At 46.0% G+C, this 12,934-nt stretch overlaps 1 protein-coding gene across 1 annotated transcript in view; it reads left to right on the top strand.

Moving 5' to 3' along the window:
- Positions 1 to 11,915, top strand: part of lrrk1 (leucine-rich repeat kinase 1) — a 116,333-nt gene extending 104,418 nt beyond the window's left edge. Inside the window, exons 35-39 of the mRNA XM_064987839.1 lie at positions 79 to 276; positions 510 to 724; positions 3,184 to 3,669; positions 4,558 to 4,659; positions 10,297 to 11,915. Coding sequence (XP_064843911.1) covers positions 79 to 276; positions 510 to 724; positions 3,184 to 3,669; positions 4,558 to 4,659; positions 10,297 to 10,474 — 1,179 coding nt within the window. The 3' untranslated portion in view covers positions 10,475 to 11,915. The remainder of the gene's footprint in view (positions 1 to 78; positions 277 to 509; positions 725 to 3,183; positions 3,670 to 4,557; positions 4,660 to 10,296) is intronic.
- The last annotated feature ends 1,019 nt before the right edge of the window (positions 11,916 to 12,934 follow it).

Below are 12,934 nucleotides of genomic sequence, written 5' to 3'. Positions count from 1 at the left end.
TCTCCACGTCCCTTCAACCACTCTCCATCCATTTACACCCCCCCAACCTAACATTCTGGTCTCCTCCCACCCAAGCAGACCCAGGCGTGTGTCTTCATGGGGATGTCAGACGGTCTGGTGGCAGTGTACTCCCTAATGGATGACATGCCTGTAGAAGGAGAGACCTACCTGTGTTCTCACACCCTCAATATGACCATGTTTGGGATGGAGGACTCTGACCCCAGACAAAGACCCTACCCAGTCAGGAGCATGGTCCTGGTCCACAGTGGATCCCAGGTTGGAATAGATATATCAATATGCCGATATATCGAAATGTATCTATCTATCTAGATATTCTGATATATTTCAATATTCCTGTATACCACAATGTCCAATGATGAAATAGTAAATAATTGTATATAGTAGTGAAATACTAGTAACCTCATTACAATGTTACTGGGTTAAACTCTGGTAATATGAATGGTTATCATAAAGTGTAAATCTTATCTCCACCTTGCTCTTCCTCCCAGCTGTGGTACTCCCATGGTCCAGGCCTGCTGGTGATCGACTGCCGGACCCTCCAGGCGGTGTATCGTCTGGACCCCTACGACCCACCATCCTCCATACAGGCCCTGGCCTCTAGCCCCTGTCTGTGGGGGGATGAGGCAGTGTGGACCCTGGACGACCACACCAACACCCTGCAGCTGTACCACGCTGCCACCTACCAGCTCTGTGCCACGTACAGGTGTGTGAGGCGTGGGTGGGTGGGGTGAGGTAGTGTTAGACTAATGGGTAGAACACAGCTATAAGATACGCTGGTGGTAGGTAGGACACAGCTACAAGATACGCTGGTGGTAGGTAGGACACAGCTACAAGATACGCTGGTGGTAGGTAGGACACAGCTATAGGATACGCTGGTGGTAGGTAGGACACAGCTATAGGATATGCTGGTGGTAGGTAGGACACATCTATAGGATACGCTGGTGGTAGGTAGGACACATCTATAGGATACGCTGGTGGTAGGTAGGACACAGCTATAAGATACGATGGTGGTAGGTAGGACACAGCTATAGGATACGCTGGTGGTAGGTAGGACACAGCTATAGGATACGCTGGTGGTAGGTAGGACACAGCTATAGGATACGCTGGTGGTAGGTAGGACACAGCTATAAGATACGCTGGTGGTAGGTAGGACACAGCTATAGGATACGCTGGTGGTAGGTAGGACACAGCTATAGGATACGCTGGTGGTAGGTAGGACACAGCTATAGGATACGCTGGTGGTAGGTAGGACACAGCTATAGGATACGCTGGTGGTAGGTAGGACACAGCTATAGGATACGCTGGTGGTATTAGGACACAGCTATAAGATACGCTGTTGGGAGGTAGGACACAGCTATAAGATACGCTGGTGGTAGGTAGGACACAGCTATAAGATACGCTGGTGATAGGTAGGACACAGCTATAGGATACGCTGGTGGCATTAGGACACAGCTATAAGATACGCTGGTGGTAGGTAGGACACAGCTATAGGTGGTATTAGGACACAGCTATAAGATACGCTGGTGGTAGGTAGGACACAGCCACCTTTACTGGCTCAAATAGCTGACCAAACAGCCTGTTACCAACCCTTAGTAAACTGTTGGAAATAATTGTCTTTGGCCAGATATAATGCTATTTTACAATAAACTAATTGACAACACACTTTCAGTAGGACATTCAACAAGCACAGCACTTACACAAATGACTGTGTAAGTGCTGTGCTGGTTGGCTGAGAGAAATTGATGATAAAAAGATTGTGTTGTTAGACTTCAGTGCAGCTTTTGACATTATCGATCATAGTCTGCTGCCGGAAAATTTTATGTGTTATGGCTTTACACCCCCTGCTATATTGTGGATAAAGAGTTACCTGTCTCACAGAACACAGAGGGTGTTCTTCAATGGAAGCCTCTCCAACATAATCCAGGTAGAATTAGAAATTCCCCAGGGCAACTGTCTAGGCCCCTTTACATTTTTCAATCTTTACTAATGACATAAGTAAAGCCAGTGTGTCTATGTATGTGAATGAATCAACACTATACATGTCAGCTATGAGTTTCAGAGTGGTTGGCAAGGAATAAATTAGTTGTGAATATTTCTAAAACTAAAAGCATTGTATTTGGGACAAATCATTCACTAAACCTCAACTAAACCTTGTAATAAATAATGTGGAAATTGAGCAAGTTGGGGGGACTAAACTAATACTGGATTGTAAACTGTCATGGTCAAAACATATTGATACAACAGTAGCTAAGATGGAGACATTCTTAACAGCACTATCAACAAGGTAGGTCCTACAGGCCCTCGTGTTGTCGCACCTGGACTACTGTTCAGTCATGTGGTCAGGTGTCACAAAGAGGGACTTAGGAAAATTGCAATTGGCTCAGAACAGGGCAGCACGGCTGGCCCTTGGATGTACACAGTAGGCTAATTTTAATAATATGCATGTCAATCCAATTTGTAAGTCGCTCTGGATAAGAGCGTCTGCTAAATGACTTAAATGTAATGATGTAAATGTAATCTCTCCTGGCTCAAAGTGGAGGAGACATTGACTTCATCATTACTTGAATTTATGAGAGGTATTGACATGTTGAATGCACCGAACTGTCTGTTTGAACTACTGGCGCACAGCTCGGACACCCATGCATGCCCCACAAAACATGCCACAAGAGGTCTCTTCACAGTCCCCAAGTCCAGAACAGACTATGGGAGGCGCACAGTACTACGTTAGTACTACATAGAGCCATGACGTCATGGAACTCTATTCCACATCATGTAACTGATGCAAGCAGTAACGTGATAAAAAAACTGATAAAAATATACCTTATGGAACAGCGGGGACTGTGAAGCAACATAAACATAGCCACAGACACATGCATACACACACACATGATAAAATACGCACTATAGACACACATACACATGGATTTAGAACTGTAGATATGTGCTAGTGGTGGAGTCGGGGCTGAGGGCACACAGTGTGTTGTGAAATCTGTGAATGTATTGTCATATTTTAAAAATTGTATAAACTGGACCCCAGGAAGGGTCAGCAGCTAATAGGGATCCATAATAAATACAAATACACAGCCAATACACAATTTCACTCTGCAACAGACCATGTGACCAATACATACACATAATACAAATGTCATTTCGTCATTCCAGCTGTGGAGACGCCAACCCTCTCCGGGACGTGTTCACAGTACAGCGACCTGCAGGGGTTACCATGGCTACTAGTCCTGACCTTGACTCAAAGAGAAAGAGTCTAGATGAAGAGGAGGAGGAATGTCCTAACGACAGAGTGACGCTGATCTACAGCGAGGAGGCGGGAACTCAGATCATCCAGCACCAGGATTCGCTGACGGACTACTGCTCCATCTCCTCTGACTCCACCCCTTCGCTGGGATTTGACCGATCCGGCCCCTTGTCAGAGCCGCTGGGATTGGACAGATCCAGTTCTTGCGCACTCAGCTCATTGGCTAGTTCCAGCAGTATGCCTTTTTCCACTGAGGAGGAAGAGAGGCCTCAGGACCACCCAGACGACCCTGACCCTGTGGTGAACTCTGACCCCACCACAACCTTTACCACCACTCCCCCCCACCTGCAGGCCCTCACTGTGCTGGCTGTCAATGGAGCCCTTTGGATCCCCAGGTACCCACAATGCTACACACACAAACCCAGCATGTCACACTGTCTTACAACATACTTTTTTGCAGTCAAGAAAAGATTGCTGTACCATATTTAGGTGGTTCCTGAGACGTTAACACTCCTCCAGGCGTTGTGAGATCTGATACTGCAACATTTCCATCTGGTCTGTCTGGTCCTACTCCAATCTGTTTTGGATGTAAGCACTAGTTGTTATTTAGAGGAAGTTGTGTTTCTATAGCTCGGGCTGACACTAAAGACGTGAAGAGCAGAATCAACAACCACTGAAATATCTGAACGGTTCCTTTTGTGAAGGAAAAGGCTTTTTAGAAAAGGCCCAAATGGCCCAGTCTGGATCCAGGTCAGGGTCTTTTTCTGGCCCAGAGGAGACTTGTTTTGGGCCAGGCGTCAGAGGGTGAAACACTATGTCTTTAGGCCAAACACTGGGGTCAAGTCTTATGGTGGAAATATGCCAACAGATGAGACTTAGGTCTGTCCTCAAATCACAATTTAGAGTTTTGAATAAGGTTTGTCATTTACAAAATACTATTCAACTAACCAAGTATGTCAAACATAAAAATAAAAAATGTGCAAAGTAACCATGATTGCTACCGTTAGTTGTTGTGCTAGTCAGCTATAGCTTGTTCTCTATCTAACTTTCTAGTTCATGGTGAGCCAATATATTTTATCATGGCTTTGTCTTGTCCCTCTGCAGCAGACACGTTTTGGGCTTCTTTGTCATTATTGAGCCAATACTCAAATCAGCAAGAAGTGATTTGAATCCGAGTATAATTAGAATCTATGAGTATAATCTACGTGGTCAGCCCCACTGAAACACTACCTATTTGACTCTGCCAAGAACAGATCTTTAGTCACTACTGTGTTGTGTTCCAGGAGTGGTGGTGACGTGATGGTGATCGAGGTCCAGCGGCAGACAGGACAGCTCAGGGGGCGTGTCATCGCTGTGCTCTGCCCCCCCGGAACTTCCTCTTACGGGTGAGGTCATATCCTGTCAGGAAGGCTGTTTCTCAATAGTCTAAAGGGAAAGTTTGAGATGCATCCATTCTTTTTAATAGCCAGTGAGGTGTGTAGACTGTCTGTCCAATCAGCTTCCACCATGCTGATGGAACAGCCAGTTACAAATCCGCTCCTAGCCCCACCCCCTAAACAATGCTTTTAAATCTGAGAAGTCTGGATAGGTTTTGTGAATATGGTAATAGCCCTCCCTTGCCCTCTGATAGGCTAGATCAGGGCTGCTTCCTTGGAGCGCTACCGTCCTGCAGGGTTTCAGTCCAACTGTTATTTAGCACACCGTAGTTTATTAGCTGCTTACCAAGACCTTAACTAGCTGAATCAGGTATGTCAGGTTGGGGCTGGACTGAGACCTACAGGACGGTATATCTCCAGGAAGAGGGTGGAGCAGCACTGGCCTCAATGATATTTCCTTTGGGATCCATAGGATGTACCCAATTGTAGAGGCTACCGTATGGGTTCATGCTCTAAAGCAGGTATCCCATTCCTAGCCTTCAAGGGCCACAGTGTCTGTTGACTACAGCTTCTCCTTCAGTAGTAGCCTTTACATCCTGCCGAGCAGAGCCGTACTGGGCTGGCCTGGTTACGTATCCACCATAGTAGCTGTAACCGTGCTGGAAAAGACTGTCTGAGCCAGCACAGTTCCGCTGGGGTCGGCACGATAGTGTAAGATATTATACACCTTTGGCCTTAATGGCAAAGGTGTATAATTACCCCCATGCATTTACCATAAACGCCTCATTTGTTGATTTTGCGGTATTGTACAATGCTTTCTGTTGCTCTTCTTTGTGTCATCATTAGCACAGTATTACATGATCCCAATTCTAGCTCCAAAGACAGCTTCAATTTGAAAAAAAATGAAAAAGCAGATTGTGCTGATTTATAGGCACATTGAACCATGTCGCGCGCCGTAGTTTAAAGCCTGGATAGTGGTCAAACGATGATGTCATATCTGTTCTTCAATCTTTTTTTGCACCTTGGCCATTGTCTGGGAAGCAGAACAGAAACCCTCCATGCTCCAGGAAGTGCAGTTGAAGACACCTGCTGTAAATTATAGTCACTTTCAAATAGATTGCACCACACAAAGAATCCCCAATGCAATTATAACATCCAACGAGACAGTGTGGGAAAGTGCTCCATTGATTAACCCATTACAGTCTCAGCCGGGGGGAGAGGGGGGGGGGTTCTACTAAGCTATATGGAATTGTTTTAAGAAGGTCATACCAAGGATCATTTAGTTATTTGATTTAGAATTTTAATACAGGGGCGGAACCAAATGTCAGGGAAATGTCTTTCTACCGTAACACCGGCACATTGCCCCGTCCAAGCCACAGGATGCATCCCAAATGGAACCCTTTGCTCTATAGAGTGCACTACCTTTGACCAGAACACCTATGGGCCCTATGCAGGGCATGGGGTTCCATTTGGGATCCAGCCATGGTGTTAACAGTGAAAAACAGGCCTCATTCCAGACCTGTGGAGTGTTGGACCTCTTTATCTGCTGTAGCAAAGTAGGCCAGCAGAACTGTCTGGCTACATCCCAAATGGAACCCTAGTCCATATGTAGTAGCACCCTGTTCCCTATTGTGTGCCCTGGTAAAAAAGTATTGCACTACATAGGGAATAAGGTGCAATTTGGGACGTACACACTTTCTGGCACAGCAAGAAAAGGAGCCGGAGATTAATTTGCTGATTCAGCTTCAATAAAGACCCAGCAGAGATCCCTCATCATGTGCTTAACGGGGTTTTTCACCACTCTGTAATTATTCCTATAAACGTCCCAGCAGCTGTTTTAGCTACAGCAGAAGAGGACTTCTGTCTGAAGTGCATGCGTGTACGTGTGTCAGTGTGTGAGCGTGAGGTTTTAGCAGCAGGCAATGAAAGGGCCACCCAAAGCCGAGGTCCTTAATAAGCAGTGGTTGTCAGGGGGTTAGTGCTATCTGGGATCCTTAGGACATCCCTAACCTTAACCCATACCCTAACTTTAACATGAACCCTTACCGTAGCCATTTCAACTTCAATAGGGTGACGTTAGATCCCATTTAGACTAGTAGCACCAGGGACAGTTTGAGGTCTGGCCAATAGGGTCGCAGGAATACAGGATAGGCTGTGAGAAACACGCTGGAGATTCTGGGCTTGTTTCACATCCACTGTAGACTGACTGACTGATCTACAAATCATAATGACTCGTTATTTAGGATGCAAGGTGATTTGTAGATCAGTCAGTCACAATTACCCACAATGCACCACATATGTAATGCTATCGAACACGGTCTCTGTATCAATTTCATCCCATTTGAAACAAACTACAACTTATAAAGGCTTTATAGGGCATTACGAAAGTCTTCATCATTCTCTATGGCGATACTGCTATTGTGTGTAGATTTTGTTGTAGATGGCATGTAACCATCAGTGTTGTAGATGGCATGTAACCATCAGTGTTGTAGATGGCATCAGTGTTGTGTAACCATCAGTGTTGTAGATGGCATGTAACCATCAGTGTTGTAGATGGCATGTAACCATCAGTGTTGTAGACGGCATGTAACCATCAGTGTTGTAGATGGCATGTAACCATCAGTGTTGTAGATGGCATGTAACCATCAGTGTTGTAGATGGCATGTAACCATCAGTGTTGTAGATGGCATGTAACCATCAGTGTTGTAGATGGCATGTAACCATCAGTGTTGTGTAACCATCAGTGTTGTAGATGGCATGTAACCATCAGTCTTGTGTAACCATCAGTGTTGTAGATGGCATGTAACCATCAGTGTTGTAGATGGCATGTAACCATCAGTGTTGTAGATTGCAGTGCGTCAGTCTTGTGTAACCATCAGTGTTGTAGATGGCATGTAACCATCAGTGTTGTGTAACCATCAGTGTTGTAGATGGCATGTAACCATCAGTCTTGTGTAACCATCAGTGTTGTAGATGGCATGTAACCATCAGTGTTGTAGATGGCATGTAACCATCAGTGTTGTAGATGGCATGTAACCATCAGTGTTGTAGATGGCATGTAACCATCAGTGTTGTGTAACCATCAGTGTTGTAGATGGCATGTAACCATCAGTATTGTGTAACCATCAGTGTTGTACATGGCATGTAACCATCAGTGTTGTAGATGGCATGTAACCATCAGTCTTGTGTAACCATCAGTGTTGTAGATGGCATGTAACCATCAGTGTTGTAGATGGCATGTAACCATCAGTGTTGTTGATGGCATGTAACCATCAGTCTTGTGTAACTATCAGTGTTGTAGATGGCATGTAACCATCAGTGTTGTAGATTGCATGTAACCATCAGTGTTGTGTAACCATCAGTGTTGTAGATGGCATGTAACCATCAGTGTTGTAGATGGCATGTAACCATCAGTGTTGTAGATGGCATGTAACCATCAGTCTTGTGTAACCATCAGTGTTGTAGATGGCATGTAACCATCAGTGTTGTAGATGGCATGTAACCATCAATGTTGTAGATGGCATGTAACCATCAGTGTTGTAGATGGCATGTAACCATCAATGTTGTAGATGGCATGTAACCATCAGTGTTGTAGATGGCATGGAACCATCAGTGTTGTAGATGGCATGTAACCATCAGTGTTGTAGATGGCATGTAACCATCAGTGTTGTAGATGGCATGTAACCATCAGTGTTGTAGATGGCATGTAACCATCAGTGTTGTAGATGGCATGGAACCATCAGTGTTGTAGATGGCATGTAACCATCAGTGTTGTAGATGGCATGTAACCATCAATGTTGTAGATGGCATGTAACCATCAGTGTTGTAGATGGCATGGAACCATCAGTGTTGTAGATGGCATGGAACCATCAGTGTTGTAGATGGCATGTAACCATCAGTGTTGTAGATGGCATGTAACCATCAGTGTTGTAGATGGCATGTAACCATCAGTGTTGTGTAACCATCAGTGTTGTAGATGGCATGTAACCATCAGTGTTGTAGATGGCATGGAACCATCAGTGTTGTAGATGGCATGGAACCATCAGTGTTGTAGATGGCATGTAACCATCAGTGTTGTAGATGGCATGTAACCATCAGTGTTGTAGATGGCATGTAACCATCAGTGTTGTAGATGGCATGGAACCATCAGTGTTGTAGATGGCATGGAACCATCAGTGTTGTAGATGGCATGTAACCATCAGTGTTGTAGATGGCATGTAACCATCAGTGTTGTGTAACCATCAGTGTTGTAGATGGCATGTAACCATCAGTGTTGTGTAACCATCAGTGTTGTAGATGGCATGTAACCATCAGTGTTGTAGATGGCATGTAACCATCAGTGTTGTAGATGGCATGTAACCATCAGTGTTGTAGATTGCAGTGCGTACCAGAGAGGATGATGGTAGTCTTGGTAAGCTACAACACATGAAACAACAGTGTTGTGTAACCATCAGTGTTGTAGATTGCAGTGCGTACCAGAGAGGATGATGGTAGTCTTGGTAAGCTACAACACATGAAACAACAGTGTTGTGTAACCATCAGTGTTGTAGATTGCAGTGCGTACCAGAGAGGATGATGGTAGTCTTGGTAAGCTACAACACATGAAACAACAGTGTTGTGTAACCATCAGTGTTGTAGATTGCAGTGCGTACCAGAGAGGATGATGGTAGTCTTGGTAAGCTACAACACATGAAACAACAGTGTTGTGTAACCATCAGTGTTGTAGATTGCAGTGCGTACCAGAGAGGATGATGGTAGTCTTGGTAAGCTACAACACATGAAACAACAGTGTTGTGTAACCATTAGTGTTGTAGATTGCAGTGCGTACCAGAGAGGATGATGGTAGTCTTGGTAAGCTACAACACATGAAACAACAGTGTTGTGTAACCATCAGTGTTGTAGATTGCAGTGCGTACCAGAGAGGATGATGGTAGTCTTGGTAAGCTACAACACATGAAACAACAGTGTTGTGTAACCATCAGTGTTGTAGATTGCAGTGCGTACCAGAGAGGATGTTGGTAGTCTTGGTAAGCTACAACACATGAAACAACAGTGTTGTAGATTGCAGTGCGTACCAGAGAGGATGATGGTAAGCTACAACACATGAAACAACAGTAGCAGGATGATAATATGGGGGTGTGTATATGATGCATGGTTCAGCACGCAACACGGCAACAAGCTATGTGGAATCCTTCCCTCTTCCCAGAGTGTTTGTGTCATGTCCTACATAAATCAGGAATGCGATGATTTACCTGTTTGTGTCAGTTCTGGAAAGTATGTATTAACCTGTCGATGGCACTTTAATCACTGATCTAAGATCTTGAGTTAAAGTCAGGTTTTAGGGAAGGTATGTTCATTCTAGATGTGTGCCTTAGGGCACCTCCTACCTGGAGGTAGAAATCCTATGTAAACAGGGTGTTGTGTGTACTCCTCAGTGCACTCCTCTGTAGCCTTCCAGGGAACCTCTTCTCAGTAAAGCCTGGCTACTTCTATGAAGAATCCACACATACTCATTTCAATGTTTAACTCTCTCTTTCTCTCCTCCCTATTTCACCCTTCTCTCTTTCTATTACTCTTCCCTCCCTCTCTTCCTCCCTCTCCCTCGCTCTTTACCCCCCCTCTCTCTCTTTACCCCCTCTCTCTCAGGACCTTGGAGGAGGCCGCACTGGTGGCAAAGGACACGGTTGTGTGTGGCTTTCGCAACGAAAATAGTGCCTGGTGCCTGTGTGTCTGGCGGGGCTGGGGCCCCCGTGAGCTAGAGGTCTTCTACCAGTCCTATGAGGAGCTGGGGAGGCTAGAGACCAGCATGAGGAAAAGAAGGTAGCCGTTGTACAACACCGGCCGTGGTGTCCCAGGCAGAAGCTAGCAGTCACAGAATCATAGCTCTCTGTCTGTCTGTCTGTCTGTCTGTCTGTCTGTCTGTCTGTCTGTCTGTCTGTCTGTCTGTCTGTGTGTGAGTGAGTGAGTGAGTGAGTGAGTGAGTGAGTGAGTGAGTGAGTGAGTGAGTGAGTGAGTGAGTGAGTGAGTGAGTGAGTGAGTGAGTGAGTGAGTGAGTAAGAGAGAGAAAGAGAGAGAAAAACACATTCACAGGCCCCCAGTGTTCAGAGCAGGGGGCCGTGGAGCTCTGGACGAGGAGGGGTGAGGGAGATGTTGAAGCAAAAGAGAGGACAGGACAGGAGATATTGGGATATGTTGAGAGGAGACTCAGGGATGGGGGTGCCTCATCCTGTCATAGCTTGGGCCCAAACCCCCAGGGACCAGGTCAAAACCCCCTGTGTGCCCCCAACACACCCCACACTTCCCCCTCTGGAGCACCACTAAGATGGATTGACTACCAGTTAAACCTGAGCCTGAAGATAGAAGGGACTAGGGTTGCAATTTTCCGGTAACTACCAAAAATGCCAGGTTTTCCAGAAATCCAGTTGTAAGACTCCTAAAATCAGGATTAAGCAGGAAATCCAGAATCTACCAACCAGGATTTCTGGAAAACCTGGGGATTTTGGGAAGGTTACTGGAGTTTTGCAACCATAAAACAGATGGTTGGACAAAACGGGCCGTAAAGACACGTGTCCCAGATCTACTGAACACAGAGTGTACTCACTTCACAGGACAGTGGAACGTAACACTCAACTGGGTTGTGTATGTGTGAGATATATGAGTAAACAACACCATAAGCAGTTCCGTTTCCTCATAAGCCATCTCCCAACAGACCAAGGACACAGCAGAAAGGACTCACCCCTGCCCTGCAGTATAGAGACTGGGACTGTCTCTAAACCAATGACACTCTCCTATACCAATCTCTCATACTAGCTCAGATAGACATTAGATGAAGGGTTCATTAGATTTTAAACATTTTCTGCTGCTGGGCTAAACTCTGACTTGTGCATTTAACAAAACTGTAGACAGAAGTCAGGGTTAACTATGTGTAGGAGTTTGCCCTTCGGTTTGATGCCCATCAGTTTTACTTCAAGTGTTGGCGCTTGAAGTTGCCAGTACTATATTGTGTATTGAGGATGCATCCCAAATGGCACCCTATTCCCTACATAGTGCACTATGGGCCCTGGTCAAAAGTAGTGCACTGACAAGGGTTCCATTTGGGACATCCAGTGTGTTGATACCAACATGGGAGGGTTTGCTAACTTCACTGCTGTGTCAGTGAGATGGTGTTCATTTATGGTGTAATATGTTCAAATCCTCTTCAGTGTAAATATACTGTATTGTGTATATACTGTACAACCATGAATAAACTTCTTATAATTGGAGAAGCCTGTGTTGAATGGAAGTTTATTGACCTCTTATCCAACCTGTCTGCTGTGTCTATCGAATGGGATCAACTAAATGTTGCTTGTAAGAGACTTGCCTGCATCCCCCAATCTCCTACATTTGACTATCCTCTCCTTCTCTCCCAAGACTCTCTTTCCCCCTCTCTCCCTCCTTCTCTCCCCTTATCTCTCCTTCTCTCCCCATCTTTCTCCTCGCTCTCCTTCTCTCCCCCTCTCTCTCTCCTTCTCTCCCCTTATCTCTCCTTCTCTCCCCATCTTTCTCCTCGCTCTCCTTCTCTCCCCCTATCTCTCCTTCTCCCCCCCTCTTTCCTTCTCTCCCCCTCTCTCTCTCCTTCTCTCCCCTTATCTCTCCTTCTCTCCCCCTATCCCCCCCCTTTCCTTCTCTCCCCTATCTCTCCTTCTCTCCCCCCTCTCGCTCTCCTTCTCTCCCCATCTTTCTCCTCGCTCTCCTTCTCTCCCCCCCCCTATCTCTCCTTCTCCCCCCTCTTCCTTCTCTCCCCCTCTCTCTCTCCTTCTCTCCCCCTATCTCTCCTTCTCCCCCCTCTTTCCTTCTCTCCCCCTCTCTCTCCTTCTCTCCCCTTATCTCTCCTTCTCTCCCCCTATCTCTCCTCCCCCCCTCTTTCCTTCTCTCCTTCTCTCCCCCCTCTCGCTCTCCTTCTCTCCCCATCTTTCTCCTCGCTCTCCTTCTCTCCCCCCCTCTCTCCTTCTTTCCCCCCTCTCTTTTTCAACCCACCCTCTCCCCTCATTCGGGGAAGGAGGGAATATTCTGGGCAGATTGTGAGAAGGATACAGAGGGATAGAGGGGGCACATTGAGAGGGGAACGTGGAGAGATGGGGGGTAGGTGGGTGGGTGGAGCAATATGGGGAGAGAGAGGTAGGGGGTAGGTAAGTTCTCCAACACAGCCTTGCTGTAACCTGACCGCTGATGAGGGATGAAAGGATGGAGGGAGGGATGATGGATTAATGAAGGGAGCGCTGACAGGGGTCCCACCTGGAGGGAG

The sequence above is a fragment of the Oncorhynchus masou genome, chromosome 2 (genome assembly GCF_036934945.1).
Source record: "Oncorhynchus masou masou isolate Uvic2021 chromosome 2, UVic_Omas_1.1, whole genome shotgun sequence".
In the NCBI taxonomy this organism is placed as follows: domain Eukaryota; kingdom Metazoa; phylum Chordata; class Actinopteri; order Salmoniformes; family Salmonidae; genus Oncorhynchus; species Oncorhynchus masou.
The sequence above is the reverse complement of the archived record's forward strand: the minus strand, read 5'-3'. Positions and strand labels throughout refer to the sequence as shown.